This window comes from Atractosteus spatula, chromosome 6 (assembly GCF_055471065.1).
Source record: "Atractosteus spatula isolate fAtrSpa1 chromosome 6, fAtrSpa1.hap1, whole genome shotgun sequence".
Classification (NCBI taxonomy): Eukaryota; Metazoa; Chordata; class Actinopteri; order Semionotiformes; family Lepisosteidae; genus Atractosteus; species Atractosteus spatula.
In genome coordinates this window covers 6,791,207-6,814,272 of record NC_142711.1, presented here as the reverse complement: position 1 = coordinate 6,814,272, position 23,066 = coordinate 6,791,207, and the positions used below count along the sequence as shown (strand labels likewise).

The following is a 23,066-nucleotide window of genomic DNA, read 5'->3' as shown; positions in this document are numbered from 1 at the left end:
GCAACTTAACATTATAAGCACCTCCCTAACGGTTTGTATCTTACAAGACATTGTCACTTGCATATACAAATCCCACTCCTGTCCTCCGTAGTTTTCTCTTTTCTATTTTTAACATGTTTTTGAGGGTCCATTCTGTGCATCTGAACCAGACGCATCCGAATAAATGGTTTTAGGTGCAATTATCTCAGTCATTCAAAGTTGTCAGAAACATGGTTTCCTTTGTTAAAACGAGTGGCAGAGCAGAGATCAACAAAAAGGGGAGCTGTTACTTTGAAGTAATTATCTGGGGCCTCTCAAACACCTACAGTAACATTCTGCTACTGCACTGACTTTCCTCTTTATCCCCTGGCTGCATCTGTCTGAATATAGACCAGTTTTTGTGATATGCACTCCTACTGTAAGTGCAAACACGGTCATTATCTCGTTTATCAAGTCGACTGTAAATCTCTACATCAAAGACGGAGCGGCAGGTTGTCCAGCCAATTCAATTGCTTGTTCTTGAATTCCGCATCTTATCTAGCTAAACTTTTGCAGCTTCACAATTGAGAAGGGCATCTATACTGTACTTTGTTAATAAGGCAAGAGTTTCACAAGAGTAAATGAGGTAAAAAGGCCACTCAAATGCACCCATTGTTGTACTTTGATTTAAGAAGGAGCACTTGAATTATGGGTTGTTCATGGCATTTAAAAATATTAATAGGAGAAATACCAGTGACAAATGTAATAATTAACCTTTACTGTAACATGAAAGGCATTGTTTAAAACAAAGGTTATCATCACTATTGTTTTTACTTCTACTATGCAATAATAGCATTTTATAAAATAGTCCTGATCATAGCCATGATCCATACTCCTAACCCTTACCCTATGGTTATCTGCAGAAGTTAGGTACATCTACAGTATAATACTTTATGGATGTATTAACAGCTGGCTTTATTATTTTAGAAAATATGATTGTGCATTTGCTAAATTTCAATTTCAGCAAGGTTTTCAAATATCCCCATAATTTTGACTTCCAATACATATATCAAGTGAAACTGCGGAATCAATCTTTTACTTGCATTATTGTGCCAAACCAATGTTCTCAGTTCTTGAAATGCTGTAGACTAAAAAAAAAAAACTCTTGATATTTAAAACCTAACTTGATAGGAAATGTCACAATCACCCACTGACATCAATGGCCTGCAGAAAAAGTGCTTTACACTGTCTCTATAATTAGAAATTTCCACAGCAGACACCTTTGTCTGCCTCGACCCTCTTTATGAGAACCGTTGCAAACAGAGCTCAGATCACAGATGTCCAAACGCCACCTCAAAGCCACTCTAAAAGCATCAGGTATTTTATTAAGACTGGAATGTTAAAAAAGACTACACCTGCATTTTTGTTTCGAGATCTTTGCACAGTACATGGTTTCAATGATATGATCGCTCTACCTGTCTTGTAAAATAAGGTTAGAAGTAATGACTTTTTGCTTTAAAGCAGTCTGTGGAAAAAACGTGAAAATTTCAAAAACACAAATGTCACCCTATATTTCTACAGCTTGCCTTTATACACAGTTTCCATCAGCAGTCTTCTAATCAGATTGTTTATGCATTCTCGTTCGCAAAAGTTAGTTCAGATCCCGAGAATTTTTTATTTGGCTGTTTAAGAGGATGAGGCACAAGCTCCTTGAAGGCATTGTCCAGAACTGTTCCAACTTTGTGGAAATTGTGGCATGGAGATCAGGTTCTTATTTTTCAAAGACAGCCCTGTCACCTTCAAGAGAACAAGTTCAATCTCATTTTCAATTCCACAACTTCATGATCTGTTTTTGTTCCAAATATGGAACAAACCTTAATATAGAAGATCAAACCTGTTCTGTTAATACCATGCTCAAAAGCTAAAAAAAGAAAAGAAATACAATGTTTTAGCTGTGAAGCCTTCTCCAGGTGTGCGAATCAACCTCTATTTACTCCTTTGCAACTCGCATACTCATCTAGATCCCCGCTCTAATGTCAGACCTTACAGCAATTTTCTTTTCAGGCGAAGAAAACAGAAAACCGAAAAGAGTAAATAATAAAACACTGCCCTCCTTGTTGTCTACTCATTTCGGTTTACAATCAAAATTTAATCTACAATACATCTTCCAAGCCTCGAGTCTTCTGCACGTAACATCAGAAACAAAACAATATTGCTACACAGTCAATTCACAGATGAAAGAATAACTGCACTTGTGTGGTTTCATCTTTTCAATACTTGCAGGTGTACCCACATCCTGTTATATGAAATGCACAGTACCTTATATCCCATGACATATGTCCTGAGGGTGATATCATTGCGAAACACCATGAGAAAAGAACAATATTCAAATCACTTAAATCACTTTTATATAAAATTAGGAAAACATTTGGGTGGTAATGTCAAAAACAATACTGGCGAGCCCATGTTGATCATTATTGAGTAATGTACTGTAGACGACTATAAGACTGTCGGGGAACAGCAGCTCCAGCAGCTTTTTGACACTGGGAATATCATCTTATTTGCCATGCTCAGCAGCTAAAGACTCCTACTAGGAAATATATAGGGAAGGAAGTAATAACACTTGGCTGACAACTGTATCAAATGTGTCACTGTTCTACTCAGGCTGCCGTCATGCACATAATGAAAGAAGTCTGAGTTCACAAATCACCAGTTTGGCACCAGTTTTAAAAGAATACCAAGAACACTTAGAACAGATTAACTGATTTAAATAATATAAATTCTTGATGGGAAAGAAATCAAGTACATTGTTGACCTACAATGACAAAAAGAGGAGAGACTGCACAAAATAGTGTATTCAATACCAAAAAGTTGAAAGGAAAATACAGAATCTATTTAAAATTCAGAAAACATGACTCATGCTTTTAAAAACAGAAACCAGTCTAACCAAAATACGCAGTTTCCCATCACAAATTTATATTATTTAAATCAGTTAATCTGTTATAAGTGTTCTTGGTATTCTTTTAAAACTGGTGATTTGTGAACTCAAGGTGCAGTTTTTACAGTCCTGACTATGAATTAAATAGTCTTTACATAAGAAAATATGAAAAATTACAAACTGTGACATTTTGCACTTTTAAAAGTCATTCAAAAATCCATGTTTTACATTCACCAGTTCTCCTTACAGGTTTCTAAATGATAGGTTTACTGGATTAAGATATGAAATAGAATCACTATCTGCTTTCTGCTACTATCTGCTGAAACACAATCTGCTTCCTACACAACTCTTTTCATCAATTCAGAATTATGCTGATTAGTATTTATTTTTATAATATAATATATTCAGTGTGGAATCACCAACACTTTAGGTATTGACTCTCAGCAGAGGCTTCTGGACCAGACAGGGAGGATAAGGAAATCCAGACAGGCCAAACCGCTGACCTGTCAGACCAGTCATCTCTGACCGCAAGGCTGTTTCCACCAGCTCTGCAGCAACGGACAGTAGGCTCAGCACCATCTGTTACCTCTAGGAACTTCTCTCCTGCAGGAAGGAGCCGGGCTTGCTAAATCCAACCTCTACACTCAGAAGCGATCTGTACATCACTTCAGGAATCCTGGTCATAGCTGGCCAGTCGCACTTAACCTGTGCTTGGACAGAGCACGTTCACAGACAAAGACACCTGGAATGCAGCTTGATCCAGTTTTAAACCAAGCTTTCACAAGCTGGTATTATAGGTGTCACAACACCAAATTGTTTTACATGTTGGAAGAGCTATAGATTTCAGTAGTTTAGCGTGAGGACGAAACTGGACACAGGAGTACAAAGTTATAGGTGTCTATCCTGCCACAAGCACTAACCAGATTCAACACTGAAACATGAACCTGAGAACATAAGTGGAAACTACATGGAAGTGCATTTAAAACTCAGAGCAGGAGGCACTTTTTACACAAAGGGGTTGTGGGAGTGTGGAACAAGCTGCCTAACCATGTGTTTGAAACCGACAATCAGGCTTCTTTCGAGAAATGGCTGGATCCTTAGACAAATTAGCTACCCTGTTATGTTTATATGAACCTTTTTATTAATAGGTGAATAAGACATGGTGAGGCTTGCTGAGGACACAAATAAGTAAACATTCCTTCTAATATTGAAGGAACTGAGCTATAAAGCCAAAAACCATAGCACGGAGGCAGAGCAGATATAATTGTACTGACAGTACAAACTCAGTTACGGGGGTATTTTTTGGAGCTGACAAATCAAGCCTCAGGGCTGAGTAGTTAAACGTTACTAAAAGATGAGGAGGATAGTGTTGATTGAGTGGGCTTTATAAGACCACTATTACTGTAATATACCATTACTGCAAGAAGGGGATTTTAAGTGTTACAGAGTAAGTGTGACTGGAAAAAAAAGAAAGGATACCAGAGTTAATGAATTACTTGTAGTCTCAATTTCACCTTAATCAAAGCATTTACAATAATCCTGTAGTAAATGTAAAGGTATGAGACCCAAAACAACAGAAAACATTTTGAGGTGGAAAATTACCCTTTATAAATACATAAGCACACTATTAAGACTCAAACAGCATAAATCATCATCTTTGAGAATGACCTGCTTTTGGTAATAAACCTGCAAGTAGTCATTAGTAGAGGTCATTAACAGTTATCGGGAACATCTTTTTAATATGTTGCAGGTTCTAATAACTTTGCAAAGCTCAAGAACACCCTTTTAGCAAAAACATTTAAAAAATAACAAACTTGCACAAGAAACTCATAAAGCTTAAATGTGATTTTGGTGTCCTATGTCTGTCCAGTCATGTATTTTGAAGCTGATACCCAAAATTATTTATTTATATCAAAGCTGGACAAGATCCTCAAATTAATACAGTAGCTACTGAAACACAAGACCCCAGAAATGATATTTCACAAATATTTTAAATAGGATGATGATGTTTTCTGGCCAAGTTTTTATAAACATAAGACACACATTTCTCTGATGGGGAAACCTTGTAAAGTTTGGTGAGCAGCACAGAATCTTCCTCCTAACTAAAAAAAACATAAAAAAGTAAAGAATAATATTTTTGCTTAGGTTGCTACCAATTGCCTTAACAGTAACCTGTAATGTAGTTCCAAAAAACACAATACAGATAAAGACAACCAATAATGGTGTAGTTATTTCACAGAAAAATACACAGTATGAAGGCGAGTTTTTAGATCTAGAAATAGTTATGATTTCACACAGCAGAATATATACTGTAGTATAAGCGACACATCCGCTCAACCTTTTGGCGACTTGTGCTTTGGTGTGCTCAACACAATCTGTCAGCATGTTCTGTATAGCAAAACAGGAGTACCCCCCCCCCAAACAGGTTCTTGGTTTGCTGCAGCAAAGACCACAAGGTTGCTCAAGAAAACGACAACTCGTGCGCCTGATCTAAAACACAGATTAAAAACCAACACTGACCTTTGGAAAAGAGGGACAATGTAACGAAATAACTTAACACTCGCCTTAAACAACACATGTGGCGAACCGGGTAGTGTGAATCCGGGTAGTGTGGACGACGGATATCGCCAAGCACAAAGGTGATACGGACTCGACATCAATAATCACAATATCATCACGAATAAAAAGAAGAACCAAAATCGGTGAAGGCTCTAATTCTAGAACGTGTGACCTTACCTGCAGTGCAATTAGCTGTATAGACACAGAGGAGCTCCAAGGCTGCTTCCATCGCAGCGTCGTCTAATAAAAGCCAGGGCCAGAGACTGTGCAGCACGAGAGCCAGACGGGAATCGGTCGCTGAAGTCTTTGAGCATACAGAACACATACTGTACTGTCAGACATCTAGCGCAATGTGAAAGGGCTCTACAGATTTCATTTTGTTCCCCTGTCACTCACTCCCAAACTCCCTTGTTTAGTAAGGAGTGAGTTACTTATCCAGGATAACGCACGAGAAAATGCAGGGGTCGCTGTTTCCCCCACCTGACATCACGCGGGGTGAGCTGCTCATTACCCCGGTAACCTCCGTGGGACACCCCACTCTGTGTGGTCTTAAGGTGTGAGTAAAGAAACGTTTGCAGCCGATTCCTAAAAGACTCTAAAGACTCTAAAGGTTCACCCTGAACTTCAGATCTCAGCTCGCTTAGGCCCCACGTAAACAGTGAAGGTCATTAAAGCTAGTTCTTTGCACACCAGTGCGTTTAAAGTCTATGCTACAATATGACATTCACATTATGTAATGGAAAACTCTTCTTCCCTTTAACTAGCCCTTAGATTCAACTCTACAGGTGCCACACAAACAGCCATGAAAGGGAGTCACTGTTTTTCATAGGTCACCCTAAATATTTGAGGTCTTTTATAAAAACGGATCAATATTCATATATACTTACTTTGCATTCATCACAACGATAAAGACAGTTTCTCAGTAGCTGTAAAATCATCTTTAACTCTTTCAAAGAGCTCTCCTCCTGTTGGCACAAATACTGTATGTAAGCAGTTATGTATAGATTCCTGACAGACAAAAAAAAAAACAATGAAACAGGTCTTTCTTGAATAACCAAAAATTAATTATATTTATCAATGTAATGGTTTGTGAGACACAAGGGTATATGAGGTACAAAAAAAGGAAGACTTAATTAGTGTATGTAAAATAAAACGTGAACACCCACTTCAGTTTCCATGAAGGGGATGAATAGAATCAAGTGGCTATTTGATGGGGTACCAAGTAAACAAGGACTGATTTTGGGCAACCCTGTGCTTTATAATGATCAGAAACTTTTTGGGAGATGGATCTTCACCATACAGGTTGGTGGTAACATGCCATACAATGATCAAGAGAGATCTCAGAGGACCTCAGAAAGAGCAGTTGATGTTCAGTCTAGAAAGGGTTAAAAAACTATTTCTAAACATCTGGGGCACTATTCATCCACTGTCAGATAGTCTACAGATGGAAAATATTCAAGACCATGATGACTCTACCCAGGACAAATCCCCCTGCCAATCTCTCTCCAAAAGCAGCCCGGAAAACCATTCGATAGATGTAATATGACATTTACCTTTTTTCTTTGTGACGTTTTCCCAGGTTTGAGGGATTCCAGACTAAGCTGTGCATGAATGTGTTTCATCTGTTCCACTGAGCTCTCAACGAAGCCAGCTACATTTAAATATGAATGACAAAGGACAAGTTATTTTCTCCAGGATAAAAAGGAACAACAGCCTTCATACAATAACAAGTGTGACAACATTCTTACAAAATTAAGGCCGATTACTAATTTCTTCTATTTTTTTTTTTAACAGGGACATGGAACTATCTGTATTTCTCACTCTTTTTGTGATTCCATTTGGGGGAGGAGGAACACAAGCCCTCGCAATTAAAAGGCCATTTGTATCAGAAACTAAGCCCTGGCGGGACCCTGTGCAAATGCTTTGTGGCGAACATCTGCGCTTTGATGTCTCATGAAACTTTACCTATTAAAGCATGCTGTTGTGCACTGGGGCTGCTAGCAAGCAGAGCCACGAGAGTACTTGCTGAAACTTTCTTCAAAACATCTTCAAAAGCTGTCTTCTCGAAACTCTAATCACAAAACAAGAATGAAAAGGTATATGTTATAGTACATTATTTTTAAAAGTGCTAAGAATCACACAGATGATCTCCAAAGTGCAAAATGCAACTATTGTGAATACAGTATGTTTTGTACTACTTTCATATTGAAACAGTAACACTTGCATTAAGTATAAGGCCCTTGTTCTCAATGCCCCAGATGGTGAACATCAGTGTGTTGATTTACTCCTGCCGCCAACATACCAATAGTACATAGGAACTGTTATTTTGATAAGTGGGTCATATTGGGTCCTTTTTATGATGTGATTTTTTTATTTACACCAGGCTTAACATTCAGCACGTTAAATCACCTCTGCATACTCGGTTCTCTCTTTGAAATTTCAATGTCAAAAACTGAACCCACAATTTGCATATCTGCTTTAAACTACAATATAGATATAATATAGATACAGCTGAGCCTTTGAACATTGATACGTTATTTTTATTATGAATTGACTGTCCAAGCATAAGAAATATTAGTTATTATCTTAAAGATATATTTTATTAATGTCATATGGAGCACAATCCATAACAGTAGCATACTAGAACACTTGTTTCTAAGGGCATTACCAAGCAAGACAACAGGCTTGATTACCTGTAGTAATACTTCACATAGCTGACTTCCTGAAGGCCCATTCAGGACCTGGGTTAATGGTGTCCTTGGGGCAGTATTCTGCATCTGTTGCTTTGTCTCCTCAGACAGAACAAGCGACAAAAACTGCAGAGCTGACGTATACAGGGAAGAATATGTGCTTGACAGCTGGACACAGGTGGAAATGGTAACTGTAAAAGCAGAAATAAAAGATTCCAGATTTTTTAAAACAATAATGAAGTTGTCATAAAAATGATTCATGTTTATAAAAGTGGAAAACAATCTAGTCACAACTATTATAAAAAAAAATTTCAACTTCAAACTTTCAACCTAAACTTTTTGTTTCTGTATCCCTGTATTCTGTAAATGAAACAAATTCCCCAAAATGCATGAAACTGCAAACAGAGAGGCAACTTAGTGCTATCAATTACCCTAGCAAGTGCTTTATCCATCCTCAAGGGAGGCAATTTAAGAGCATATGTCTGAGGGGTGGAAGAAAGCCACAGCATCTGGAGCTTCCTGAGTTTTCGGAAAATAGCAAGAACATGCATACACACAATGTGCGTGAGTAGAATGTGCAGAGTAGTCCTTCGCAATAGAACGGGACCCAAGAGCTATGAAGCAACAGAACTAAACCCATAATAAACATAATACACACTAGCTCTGTACAATTCTGACAGACTCTATGTCAAGGACAAATTTCATGTAGCATCCTCAGCTGAGGGAGGTCCCCCTGAGCATAGGCGGGCATCTACAGCAACAGAGAGCTGTATAGTAAATAGTGCACTCTATTTCCAGCAAAACACAAACATACAAAACCAACTCTTCTCAGGCTCTATCTAAATCTTCATGTGGTGTTATCAGCACCATCCCCCAAGCCAGGCTGACCATCACAGCCTCCCAGGTGAAGAGGGAGTTGAAGAGGCTTCACCAGGGTAAGGTGAAGGACCAGATGATGTCTTGGAGAGAATTCCTGTTCTCTGGAAAATATCATGCCTGGTCCTGGTACCAAAGAAAGGGCGCCCAAACATCCTCAATGACTTCAGACCAGTAACGCTGACTTCTCACATCATGAAGACACTGGAGAGGCTGGTCTTGGCCCAACGGAGACCCCTGGTCAGTTCATCACTGCCTGCAGTTCACCTACCAGCCCAGTGTTGGTGTGGAAGATGCAATCATCTGCATGCTGCAAAGGGCCTACTCCCACCTGGACAAGGCTGGCAAAACTGTGAGGATTACGTTTTTCGATTTCTCCAGTACTTTCAACACTATCCAGCCCTTATTGCTAGGAAAGAAACTGGAGGAGATCCAAGTGGGTGCCTCCATGATCTCATGGATCACCAACTATCTGACAGGCAGACCACAGTTTGTGAGACTGCAGAACTGTGTGTCTGAACAGGTAGTGAGTAACACAGGGGCTCCTCTGGGGAGAGTCCATTCTCCATTCCTCTTCATCCTCTATACTTTGGACTTTAAGTACAACTCGAAGTCGTGCCAGCTGCAGAAGTTCTCAGACGACTCTGCAATTGTGGGATGTATTGAGAGTGGGCAGGAGGAAGAGTACGGAGGACTGTTTAACAGCTTTGGAGAGTGGTGTGGGGAGAACCACCTGCAATTGAACATGGCAAAGACAAAGGACTTGGCGAGAGACTTCAGGAGGAAGAGGGTCCAACCTACTACAAGTGGCGTACTTGACTCATACAAGTATCTGGGCGTTCACATCGATGATAGACTGGAATGGACTAAGAACACTGAGGTCATCTACAAGAATGGCCAGAGCCAACTTTACTTCTCGAGGAGGCTCAGGTCCTTCAACGTGTGTAGTAAGATGCCTCATATGTTCTATCAGTCGGTTGTAGCGACTGCCATTTTCTACGCGCTGGTGTGCTGGGGCTCTGGGATTAGAGCAGGGTATGCTAACGGACTGAACATCAAAAGAGCAAGTTCTGTCATTGGGTCTGATCTGGACTCCTTGGAAGCAGTGCCTGAGAGGAGAATGGTGTCCAAATTAATGGCCATCATGGACAACGTCTCCCATCCCCTCTACGACATGTTTGTCGGAATAAAGAGCACGTTCAGCAATAGGCTGATCCAACCACGGTGCGACAGGGAGCGCTACAGAAGGTCATTCTTGCCTTCTGCCATAAGACTTTACAACTCATTCACTGTGTGTCTGGGCAGGCGCAACATTGACCTGTTTTTGGATTGTCTGTTTATAGCTAGTTTTCCTGTTTACAACAGATTTACGTGCAATATATGCAGGGGATTTGTGCAATATATTCATAATGTGCAATACATCTTTTTGTGTACTGTACATTCTGGTTTGTTTTTATCTTCTGGACTGTGAGCAATTCTGTATATTCCATTTGGTTTTTACATTTTACTGCACTTCTCACTGACTGTACTTACTGTATTGTACTGTTGTATTATTCTATCATTTTGTTACACTGTGCTGCTGTTGCACTGCAATTTCCCTCCCGGGAATAAAAAAGTGCTCCTCTATGGAAATAGCCAGGCAGCTAAACTACTTACTGGCACCAAAGCTAAACTCTTGACTCGCACTTTCTGAAGGTTACCTGCTTGTATCCCTCTTCTTTCCTCTGATTTCCTCGGTGTATTATCAGAGGATTTCCCATCTCCTCTAGACACCATTTTTTCTGGAGGTTTTTAAATTGTAAACTGACTTATTGTCTTTCTCCAGGATGGCAGACCATTCCCCACTGCTTTGTGGGGAATGTGGTTCACACACAATCCACCATCATTTTCCATTTTCCATTATCCAACTGCAAGTTCAGACAGCGACAGAATAATCTGTGGGCATTGCCATGGCAAAACTGTAAATACTATTTATACATACACAGTTAAGTGTATACCCCTCCAATAAAACAAGACATTTACCCTTCCCGTACCCTTCCCATACCCTTCCCATACCCTTCCCATACCCTTCCCATACAGATACATTTTATTTCTACAGAAAACACACAAGGAACAGTGTAAGTATCTAACTAAAGATATTTCGATTTCTAACAGCTTAGCATGAGAAACAGCAAAAAGAATCACTAAAAAATTTAGAAAGCATGCATCTAATGCTGTTCTATACCCCATGATCCAGAAAATCGGCAGAAACAAAAAAAAAACATAAGGGTCATGATATTTCCAAGCTTTCATTTCCAATATCAAATTGTGGAATCTAGATTTAATCTGAAGGGTATACAGTAAAATCAGATGGTGTTGGATCTGCACAGATTGGTTCCTGATGCCAAGCATCTGTCTGCTAACAGAAGCCTCCTTTAAAGACCCATATGGAGAGAGATTAGATAAGATCGCTTTATTAGCCATAAACCATTTCTTGGTCATGTCTTTTCGCATACTCCAGCTTGCTCTCCATGAGACACACAGACGGGGAGAAAGAAGTTTGGGGTCAGAGTGCAGGGTCAGCCATTTATATGGCACCCCTGGAGCAGTTGGGGTTAAGGGCCTTGCTCAGGGGCCCAATGGAGTAGGATTCCTCTACCGGCCGCGGGATTTGAACCGGCAACCTTCCTGTCACAGGCACAGATCCTTAGTCACAGTGCCACTGCTCCGCCCTTAAATTACAGCCATGCTGTAAAGATCACTTAAGTATTACCTGCAAATGACTTCCACTGCTTCCCTAGAAGTGCAGTGACAGTAAGGAGAACTGTGTCGCCGTTCTTCTTCAACAGTGTGGTCAGGAGCATAAACAAGTCCACCCAAGTGTGATAGACTGCGCTTTTCAGCCCATCATCTAGAGATGAACAGAACAGGGAAAAAACAGTCAGTTCCCTTTTAATATCATGCACATGCATGTATGAACACATGCAAAATATATGTATAAATTAAAGTTTTGTCTCTGCAATCTGCTTTTTACACTTATATGAGTTTCAGAAATAAGACTTCAAATTGAAAATTACTTTAAAGAGAAGAATCATTGCTACCAATACCCGTTATTCAATTTGCAGCAAAATGATCTAGGTAGAACTATACTACTCACTGCTCTTTTTAAATACAAGACACAGAGACACCATGAATCATGAGAGGGCTGCTTTGTTCATTTAAAAAGTTTGACATTGTATGCCTCATAATACTGGACTGTAAGACAGAAATTGTAAGGTTAAGAGCTAAAAACCTGAACAGCATTCTATGTACTACAAAATAATTTTTTTTTTTCTTTAATATGGCAATAGTACTGCAAACTCAGGGCGAATAAAAGTGTTGGGTGTCAGATATTCACGTAAATGTTTAAAGGGAGTTAACTTCATTTGTGCCCACATGAGTATTCACATCATCTATGAAATGAATGAACAGGAAATGCTCTGAGCTGGACAACCTGACAGCATGATTTTAAGACAAAAGAAAAGGACTACAAGGACTACATGAGCACAAGAGAAAGGTGAATGAGGATTCTTGTTTTGCCCAGCAGAAAGCATCTGCTGATCTAAAAAAATAGTGCCCTAAAGCATTCACTGCAAGACTGTAACACCATGCTCTTTAAAAATAACGTACACAATGAAGGTCATCACCTTCTGCAGAGAGTCACACAAAATAGCTCTGTGCCAGACAATGTCAAGCCACTGAAATAAAGGCTCTTACCTGTATCTTTCAGATTTAGTGTAAGAACAGCAAACAAATTGGTTAGCAGAGGGCTGATGAAGTCCTTCAGAGAGACCAGGTCTGGATTTACAAGCAAAGCGGATTGCAGCAGTTTTGAAAAAGAAGACAGGTACTGAAAATGACTCAATACCTGAATAAAAGAAAATAAAAAAAAACACTTAATCAATATAGACCACATGAAGTTGACTTGGAGCCAAGTTAAACTTACAATATTATAAATACTACTTGTCATTTTATAGCCATTAACTGACTAATGATTTGTGGGAGGCTTAATATATTATCCTTTAAAAGAGATGTGATGGTACATACTGGGACACACTTTCTTCATTAACAATACCTCAGACTGAAGATGTACAGTAATGTACCTACATGCTTTATTCATCAGAACTTTAGAGTGTCAGTTTTATGTTTTACAACAGGGTTAATCACCTTATAGTTACTACACTGGCTTCTTAAACAGAAACATTTTACAGTGAGGCACATGACTGCATAAGCTACAAAAAGTAACAACACTTTAATAATAGAGTTATTACCTTTAATTAGTTATTAAGTGTAACACATGCTAGGTTAAATGGTACTTGTCAGAGATACCTCTTAGACATTTTCTAATCTTTCATTTGCAAAATGTGGTAGAGGAAATACTTTAACACAACACTTCCACTTTCTGTAGTGGTTCATGTAAAAATCAGATAAATTAAAAAAGTATATCAGAACATGTTTACAAACCTGATTTTTAATGTCTTCAATGTCACTTGGAAGCAGAGTCAATGACCTCAGTTCCCAGAAACATCTCTCTACAATGCCTGCATCAGTCAAACTTGCAGAAAATAATAAGAATAATGAAGCCAGATGTTACCACAACGGTAATGAAAACCAAAGATAGGAAGATAAACCAGACCTCGATAATTATACTCTTTATTAATGTATATTGAGAACAGAAGTATAGTAATGCACATTATAAAACAAAAAAATACAAAACGTTAACTGAATGAAACAAAATTAAGAATCAGAAAAATATCCATAAATATCCATTAATGAGCTTGAGTAATTAGCCTATTTTGTACTAATTTAAACCTATAAACTGCAATATGACAAAAGGACAAGCTTTGGTTTCATTCAGAACATTTTCTTTTTACAGACTTCTGTATGAGTTCCAGAAACAGTTCCTTCAACTAAATTTTAAGTAAGAGGGATGCGCATTTACTGTTTTATACAGTAATCGTGTCAAATGAAATTCAGTTGTTTACTGCTCAGCTCCCATGAATACATTTAACAATGGATATGCTGTACTCTGCAACATAATTTAAACAGCTGATTGCAATGGCAAAATTTATAGAGTTTAGTAGAATATTGCTGTGCCAGGCCAGGAGTAACTGGCTAGTAGTTTCAGCTGACCAGCCATTAGAGTAATTCAGGCCATTCAAGCCTCTATTGTGTGTAAATATGTTCACATGTGGTGAATTAGTTAATTAATTAGATATCTGGCGAAGGGCTGAGTATCACATTTTCACATGGGACGTGGAATACTTTGGTATATAAAGAGATTCACAGTGATTGTTACCTGTATGTTTCTTACCTGGCAAGTGATACAAGTATCTGATTCTGTTTGATCGCATTTAATGTGAATTCTGGTAAAACGGCTAACAGGTTGGTCAGCAATCCACAGATGGCCGATATCAGGTGGGGTGTAACAATGCCAGAGTGGTCTGAGGACTGTTCTATCATTCTGGAGTCCTGGGAGCTTAAGGAATCTGTCGTGTCTGTGTCACTCTGGCCTGCAACGGTGCAAAAGCTGAATTTAGTATTAGATTTCTATAGAGTACAAATACAGTCTTCACACACTTGTGTCAGAAAATGTTTAATTCACTAGAAATTTTAAGGAGCATTCCATAGGATTCATATTTGAAGAAATTAGAATTATAATCACCACTTTAGCTATTAACAAGTACTATTAAAAACATTTTTAAAAGCAGGGACTAATATTGCTGTTTGACCAATACCATAACATACAGTATGAGTACTAAATGAATATACCTGTGTCAGTTTCAAAAACATTGGTTGGACATTTAATCAGATTCCAATGTATATGATATACCTAATTTTAATAATGCTGCAGAAATATCTAACCCCACTACTTGTAAAACACTCCAGGGGTTTACAGTTGTTGGATTCCTCTCATTTTCCTCCAGTTTCAGGGTTAATCCCATATGATCTTAATCCAATTCAGGATTTTGGAATTTTGGAATTTGGAATGTAGCTTAAAGTACTTTTTTTTTTTAATGAAACACATGAAATGTTCTGATGTATTTTGGAATTCACTGTTATTTAGAAACTGTCATACCGGGAAGCAGTTTATATTAATAAAGTTTCACATCTGAAGCGCAGAATCTACCTTGTGCCATCAGTCTGCTGACCGGAGTATCGGGATCAGGAGCCCTTGACGATGACAGGACAGAGGTCTGCACTCCTGCTGTCCCTTCAGGAAGGATCTGTGCACGACAGGTAAATGAGATCTAGCTTACTGGCACAGTTCTTGCCATGACTCAAAACGCTACCTGAAATGAATCTCTGTGGTTTAGGATTAAGGAAGACTACTTATTCTTTGTCTGCATTGGAAGCAAATTAAAACTACTATAGATGCATACCATATTTAGATGTGGTCCACATTTTACTTTTACTTCCAAACGAATTTCCGAATGTGTTTTTTGTGAATGTCTGCTGTTTTAGCAAAATTGCACTACAATTTTTCACAGAATATTGCGTTCAGAGCAACTAAAGGTAGCAAAAAAAATGTCAAACAATACTGTACAGCACCTCACTGAGTACCCATACATATACTCCAAAATTAGATGATACCCCTTGGGCAAAATGAAGCAAATATCTAAATCTTTCAGTGAGAAAGCAGAATTGAGAGCTTTGTTTGTTTTGAATTCTGACTCTTGGTCAGTCAGTAATTTAAAACAAAATGGAAACTGTTTGAAGGGTATTTAATAGTCATAACTCTCCTAGCCTTATTAAATAAATTTCATATTTTGAAATGGAAATTTAAAATGTTTTAAAATGCAAAAGTATAGATACACATGAGCAATAACATACAGTAGTAAATGGTTTAGTATAAACAAGAAACTTACAAACACAGAACAAAAACATACAATAAGATTCACAATTGAATTTAACTTGGAATTTTAAATTTCAACTAAATTCATGTGAATAATAATAATAATAATAAACTTTATTTTATATAGCGCCTTTAAAGGTGGCTTCTCAAAGCGCTTTACAGGATGACAATAACAATAAATAAGAAGAATACACAAGATAAGACACAATTTCAATTACAACAATACAACAATAACAATAGAGGAGACCGTGGAAGGTGGTACTAAGAAGAGCAGAGGGGTGAAGAATGGGACCAGTTAAGAAAAGGCTTTTCTGAAGAAGAAGGTTTTGAGTCTGGATTTGAAGGAGTTTAGAGAAGGTGACTCTCTGATATCCTTGGGCAAAGAGTTCCAGAGCTTTGGGGCATAACAGGAGAAGGCATTGTCAGCAATACAATGTAGACGGGCTTGGGGGACAGTAAGGAGGGCAGAATTTGAAGAGCGGAGGTTGCGAGGTGGGGAGTAGGGCGATAATAGTTCAGACAGGTATTGAGGTGCCAAGCCATGTAGAGCCTTATAGATGAGCATGAGGATTTTAAAGTCTACGCGGAATTTGACCGGAAGCCAGTGCAAGGACTCCAGGATAGGAGTAATGTGAACACTTGCACTAGACCTGGTCAGGATTCTGGCTGCTGAATTTTGGACATACTGCAGTTTGTTCAGGGTAGATTTAGATACCCCAGCGAGTAGAACATTGCAGTAGTCAATTCGAGAGAATACAAATATGTTGATCAGCTTTTACGCCACAGTTAATGATAGCAAAGGGCGTAGTCTTGCAATATTTCTAAGGTGAAAAAAAGATGTTTTGACAGTATGCTGCACATGTGGGTCGAATGTTAAGACAGAATCGAATATAACCCCAAGGTTTTTCAATTTAGATTGAAGCTCAAGTACAGAGCCATCTACAGATAGGGTTACAGGACTGGCTTTACGAAGTTGATGGGGGGTACCAATAGGCATGACTTCAGTCTTATCGCAGTTAAGATGAAGGAAGTTTTGAGTCATCCAAATTTTTATGTTAGATATGCAATTAGATAGAATAGAGACAGCCACATCAGTGTCAGGTTTGGTATGGATGTATATTTGAGTATCGTCAGCGTAAAAATGAAAGCTGAGAGCATGTGATATTAAAAGTTGACCAAGTGGGAACATGTCCAAACCTGATAATGTACATGTAGGCCGGAAAGATGCCACCTACGCTCAAATGAAATGAAACCTGAACAACAACAACATATAGCTAAATGTAAACAGGACTTGTGGTTACCTATTGCAATCTGACCGGAGAGCAATTATTATGCTGAGAAGGGCCATTTGTAAAGATCTGTGATGTGTTAAGTTGAGGTTAGCCAAAGCATGATCTGAAGACATTTTTTTTAAGAAACTCAAGTTGTACAAAGACAACTCGCAGTCACAAGCCCTCAGTCAAACCACAGCAGAAGATTGTAGGTATGAAGCCCTACAGTGTTAGAGAACCTCAACAGTTACACCAGGACTCCAGAACTTTCAGAAGTTGTAAATCTGATTTACATGTAGAAATCAATGACTGCCCAAGCTGATGTGCCAAAAAACCCAGTCCCCCCCTTACTGCTCTCAGATCATCAGAGGTGATGATGGCGAGGAAGCTCAGAGCATCTCTATTCACTGTTCAAGTCATGGTACATCAGCAAATCTTTGTGAATGAAATGACCAAGCCCCCCTGTTGTACTCTGCTGTTGTACATGCATTAACTCAACATAATAAAGAGGAGAAATCAGTACCAAGTATTATTTTCTGAGGCAGCCCAGCCTGTTAATCACACACAGGATGACTTAACAGAGTTGTATGTGCTTGCTCAATTATAATAAAACTGTACAAAACAGTGCACACATGTATACAAAACATTTATAGTTAACAAATAATCCACATTATGTAAACCAATTACAGATGAAACTGCCTGAACATTTAGATCAACTGACAGTGACTTAAACTCAGCCCTGGGACTTCATCAGAGTTTGTTATGAAAGGGGTTCAGAGTTGCACAGTCAGGGGCACTATAACCAAAAGCAGTCTTTTCCTTTCTTATACGATTGCACCCTAAGAATACCAGGTAGCCAACATCAACAGATTATAATCAACTTTCTGGCTGACAAGAGTCATTTCCAGTCCTACCCTGGAGACTTGTTTATACAGCTGAGCATCATTAGACTCGGGAGGACCCTACTCAAGGTTACAACTGCAGCGCCCCAGCCGAGATTTGAACCCTAAAGCATCCAGCCCGGAGGCCAGGGCCCTCACCACTACTCCCTGGTTAGAGGTCAGAACTGTTTAGCACATACTGTACGGACAGAACCTTCCTGTGGTGCACAGTTTTGGGGCCCTTCACACATACAAACTCCACCATTCTCTTCTGGAACTGCAGGAGGTTCAATACACTTTCTGGTTTCATTCTATATATAAACTGAAGGAAACACTGCCTAGATAAGTCAAACACGTACTATACATTAGACGACCCGTGTAACTTTCTGGGACAGCTGACAGCGCTTACCTTGTTCGAACCCTTTCAACCCAAGGTGGCTACAGCTCCACCCTGTGGTCTGCCAAGTAACTGTTTCTGTCTTACACATTTCTATAGTAATGCCCAAAAAACAAATACATGACCTTTCCATCACAGGGGTAGACATCATAAAGGCCATTTTGATGGAATTATGTCTATAGAAGGAAAGTCTCATGCAAGGATGAGGAAGGTCAAAGACTGCTGTCATTCCTGAGCCCTGGTCTATTTGCAGGCTACAACACAGCCACTGAGCATCACGTCCCAGATAGTTGAGAAACGCACTACTGCAATAGGCTGGGAATCCTGCAGCAGGAGAGTTCTTGGGCCAAGGGAGTGACATCACCTTCTGTGCCAGGCTCAGTGCCAAACAAGCCTCAACACACAAGCTGTAGCCTTTGATCCAGATTCTCTTCTAATGGACTATGGTGCTAATAACAACCTATTTACCACAATGGATTGCAAGGACTCCCACTCTCAATCAGGACAGTCTGCACCTAACAAGACCCTCCTAAAGCTGTTATACAGCTACCTTGAGAGAAAAGTAGGGGGCAATCCTACTAAAACACATGAGCCTCATTCTTTAAAATCAGGGACCACGCATGCCAGGATTGTGCCCCATCTCAGGGAGTCACTAAGGGCTGAGGGAAGGCAGACATAACTAAAGATCTTGATGTTTAAGTGTCGACCATTTTCTTTTCCTAATAGTAATTCTTTTTAACCACACTTGCTGTAGATGATCAGTTATTTTTAATGCACATAGAGTACCGTATATGGAAAAAAAAGTGTTCAATACAGTTGTCCAGCCCACAGTCATAACTCCTCCCTTACCCCTCAATTTTGATGAGCAATAGTAACTCTTCCACTTACTAGAGTACTGGATGTGGACAGCGAGCTTGACACGTGGCTTTGGTTTGACATGCTGGATAAGCCTCTCCAGTACTTCATGGAGTCCTCAAAATCTAAAGAATGGTAAATTAAGATATATGATTTGTTATAACAATATTAAAAACATACTCTCAAAATTTAGCTCTCAATATTCTATAAGTGAATCAATCTCAATCTTCTAAGCAATCCTCTTTTATTATTATTTTTAATTCCTAATGGAAATCATCTAAAAAAAAAAAAGATATCAAGTGGATAATAGTCACACAAAACACAGAACACCCACACATCAATTATCAATTGCTGCCTAGTCACCCAACAGACAACGGACGCAAGACAGTGAAGAGCACACACACATTCACATAGGGGACTAAAGAAGCCAGTTGACCTAGACAGCACGTCGTTGGACTGTAGGAAGAAACCTGGCAAAAATTCACACAGCCATGGGGGAGAATATGCAAACTTGGCACAGAGGGACCTACAGTCTTATACTGAAAGTGCATGCGGTAAGAACAAAACAAAAAGACCACTTATAAATCTGCATCTCAATGGCTTACATGTAAAAATGATTATTTTTTAATGTAGACGCCATCTCATGTAAAATAAAGAATGAACATGTTGTATTTGCAATGCAAATATTTTCATTCTGCCATTCATTCAAAACTCATGCTGTGACCACAACAGTACACCCACAATCAACAGACGTCAGTGCCAGACTTCACAAGAAGCCCAGAACTCCACAACAGTAGAAGCCATCTCAAATGTTTATAGCTGTGGATAAACGTCAGATCAAAGCAGCAGGACAAAAATAAAAATCTCAAATTATTTCTCTGTTTAAACTACATATTTTGTTTATAAAATTATTTACGCCCTTACAGGTACACAGGACTTCAAGATTATGTCATTGATTGTTTCGAACATTTTTCTGTTCCTGTATCATTTATTTTTCCAAAAATTCTAAAGCATTACCGTCTGCGATACTGGCCACAAGATCGCTGGGGGCTCTTGAAATGTTCAGATCAAAGGAGTGCCTGCCCTGATAGCAGGACTTTGTCATCTGACTGGCATGTTCAAAAAACTGGCAGTGATAGAGCAGGGCATGTAGGGCAGGCAGCCCCACCAGCGACACTCCCGAGTCTTCATCATGCACACATGGGCTCTGCGATTAAACACAAGATTACCAGAGAAAGAAAGGTGAGATCTACAGCTGCATCGTTTATTAATACCCCTGATAAAGTGAAACAAAGTTCATTTGACAGGACCAATGCAGGTATACTTGCAGTTTGTTTTGACATCTAAAAACATGTTCAGAATATTTATATCTCTAGTCATTGCTCAGGACAGTGGCTATCTTGCCAGTTAAAATAAAGAGAAGAGTAACAACAGTGGAGCCCAGACATCGCTAAATTGCACCCATGAGCCCTAATCAGGGGGAAAGCTGCTCTGTACTTTGAACTGCTTGACAATTTTCAGCTACAGGAAAAGACAATAAAATCATCTTTTTGGATTAAAATTTTCTTTTATATATATACGTTTGTGTGTTAGGCGCTATAGGGCACTATGTGCTATATCTTATGTTGATGAATTACATTAGCTGCAAAGGGAGAGTGCGTCTATTAAAGTGTTTGGACAGCTGAAGCTTTTGGTTAGATGGGCCGCCCACAAAACTAAGAGATATCTAATTAGATAAGAACTTTAGCTGAGTGAAGACCAAATGGTTCCATAACAAATGAGTCTGGAATTTCCCCCAGAAACTCCCCAGCTAGAGCATATCATTGTTTTCAAAAAGACAGACAGCATGGAACAATGATTTAGGATATAGCAAGACACAGAGAGAAAGGACCGAGTGAGCTATAGTTTTGCAAAACCATCAACTTGGTTAATAACTTGGTCTTTAAAGATCCAATAGTACAAATAGTAGGAATGTTCAACTTGACATCCTATAGTAATTTCTCACTCCTCCACTTCAGCTTCTGTACAGTGTAGTAGCTGGTGCATGATAGCTGCTGTGTGTCACCCACACAGTGAGCTCATAGAGAGAAGAGTACTCTCCTGCATCCCTCCCACTCAGAGACTCAGTGACCAGCATCAGTACTTCTGTGTTCTCTTGTAGAGTGGCACCGCAGTGGCCAGCGTTCACGTTTCTGTTTTCTTGTGAGAAAGCTCTGGCGTGAACCCTAAACTATGGCTCCAAAGCAAAAGGCAAGCAGGTGAATCAGGTGCTGAAAAGCAACATTCAGGGCCACACTGCATGGAGAAAATTGAAATATTAGACAACTCAGAGGTGGCATGTAAGTGACCACTGTCGCTTGGAAATATGGCCAAAAGGAATCCAGCGCCCATGCAATAAAAAAAAAACTTGAGAAACAAATTAGTGAAGCTGTTTTTTATTTACTGTTCTATACTTATATTTTTTATCTTGAATTACTGTAAGAGGTTAGTAGGGTTTTTTTTTAATAAGGAATACAGGTAAAATTTGACTATACAGGAATTTGGTCCCAAATTTTCAAATTCCACGCCCATTGTGAGTCGACTGTACCAGTTTGCGTGCCTTGTGTAATATTTATTGTGTATCAAAAAATCTTATTAATTTCTCCATCACCGAACTGCTACTAAAACTTTTTTTAAAAATGTGTGTAATCATGTAACTATCAGGATTTATCATTTTGACTAATATTTAACCTTTACTAATATCAGCCTGTTATAAATAGCAATATACAGTACCTTTTGAAAGCATTCACCCCTTTTCAATAACACCCCATGTTGTCAAATTACAAATTATGTATCCTTTTTTTTAAAAAATTGAATATGTTTAATCAAATCTTGAATGCTCAAACTGAACACTTTTTACAGGTGAAAGTTGTTCAGGAAAAACTGCAAAGAATAATCATAAACTGAAATGTACTGAATGCATACAGCAATTATTCACCACTGTTGCTATGGCAAACCTAACTGACTTCAGTGCACTAAATGAAGTCTGAAGAAGCCCGCTGGTTGTGGATTTTGAATACTTGTATCGGGTCCCATTGCGATGTTCCGTATTCAACGTTAAGGAGACTGTATCTTGTTGCTCTTCTCTAGACTGATTCCAAAGCAGCAATGTTTTATCTATAATGTGGCAACTACAATTGTACACAATAATCTAAATAAGGCCTTACTAGTGCTTTATACAATTTTCACTTAACATTCCTTGATTTAAATTGTATGCTTTTAACTTTATACCCTAGCATTTTGTTTGCCTTTTCAATTATTCCCACATTGTCTAGAAGATGTAAATGATGTGTGAACATAAACATCCCATTAGTAGACTTCTAGCTAAGTGTTTTATAGTTTGTATTTATAATATATGTAGTTTTTACTACCTGAAAGTAATACCCTGCACTTGTTGGGATGAAACTTAATTTGCTCGGTTGTGAACTTTATCTAAATGTTTTTGAATTTTATTTACTTAAGTATGATTGAAAACCTTTGTAAAATTACTTCGACCGCTTGTACTGCAAACAATAGCATTCAAATGAAAACACTAAGGTTAAAAAACAGGAAAACCAAGCTGGGTAACCCACATAAAACATTCAGTTGTAGTCGGTAAGATCTTCCGAGCCTGCTTGTGAGAGGAAGTAAAGATAAGACTATTGCAGGCAGGAACTGACACATCAGAAGAAGTGGGGCACTCTCTACTTTGGAAAACGTACTTTATTCCATACATGTTCAACTTTTAT

General features: G+C 38.8%; 1 protein-coding gene across 1 annotated transcript in view; it reads right to left on the bottom strand.

Moving 5' to 3' along the window:
- rttn (rotatin) overlaps nt 1-23,066 on the bottom strand; it is a 72,328-nt gene that overhangs the window by 11,288 nt on the left and 37,974 nt on the right. Inside the window, exons 33-44 of the mRNA XM_088918828.1 lie at nt 20,317-20,506; nt 19,333-19,424; nt 15,170-15,266; nt 14,354-14,552; nt 13,504-13,594; nt 12,757-12,907; nt 11,774-11,911; nt 8,149-8,336; nt 7,421-7,526; nt 7,009-7,106; nt 6,343-6,420; nt 5,633-5,759 (exon numbers count right to left, since the gene is read on the bottom strand). Of these exons, the coding sequence (XP_088774954.1) occupies nt 5,633-5,759; nt 6,343-6,420; nt 7,009-7,106; nt 7,421-7,526; nt 8,149-8,336; nt 11,774-11,911; nt 12,757-12,907; nt 13,504-13,594; nt 14,354-14,552; nt 15,170-15,266; nt 19,333-19,424; nt 20,317-20,506 (1,555 nt within the window). The remainder of the gene's footprint in view (nt 1-5,632; nt 5,760-6,342; nt 6,421-7,008; nt 7,107-7,420; nt 7,527-8,148; nt 8,337-11,773; nt 11,912-12,756; nt 12,908-13,503; nt 13,595-14,353; nt 14,553-15,169; nt 15,267-19,332; nt 19,425-20,316; nt 20,507-23,066) is intronic.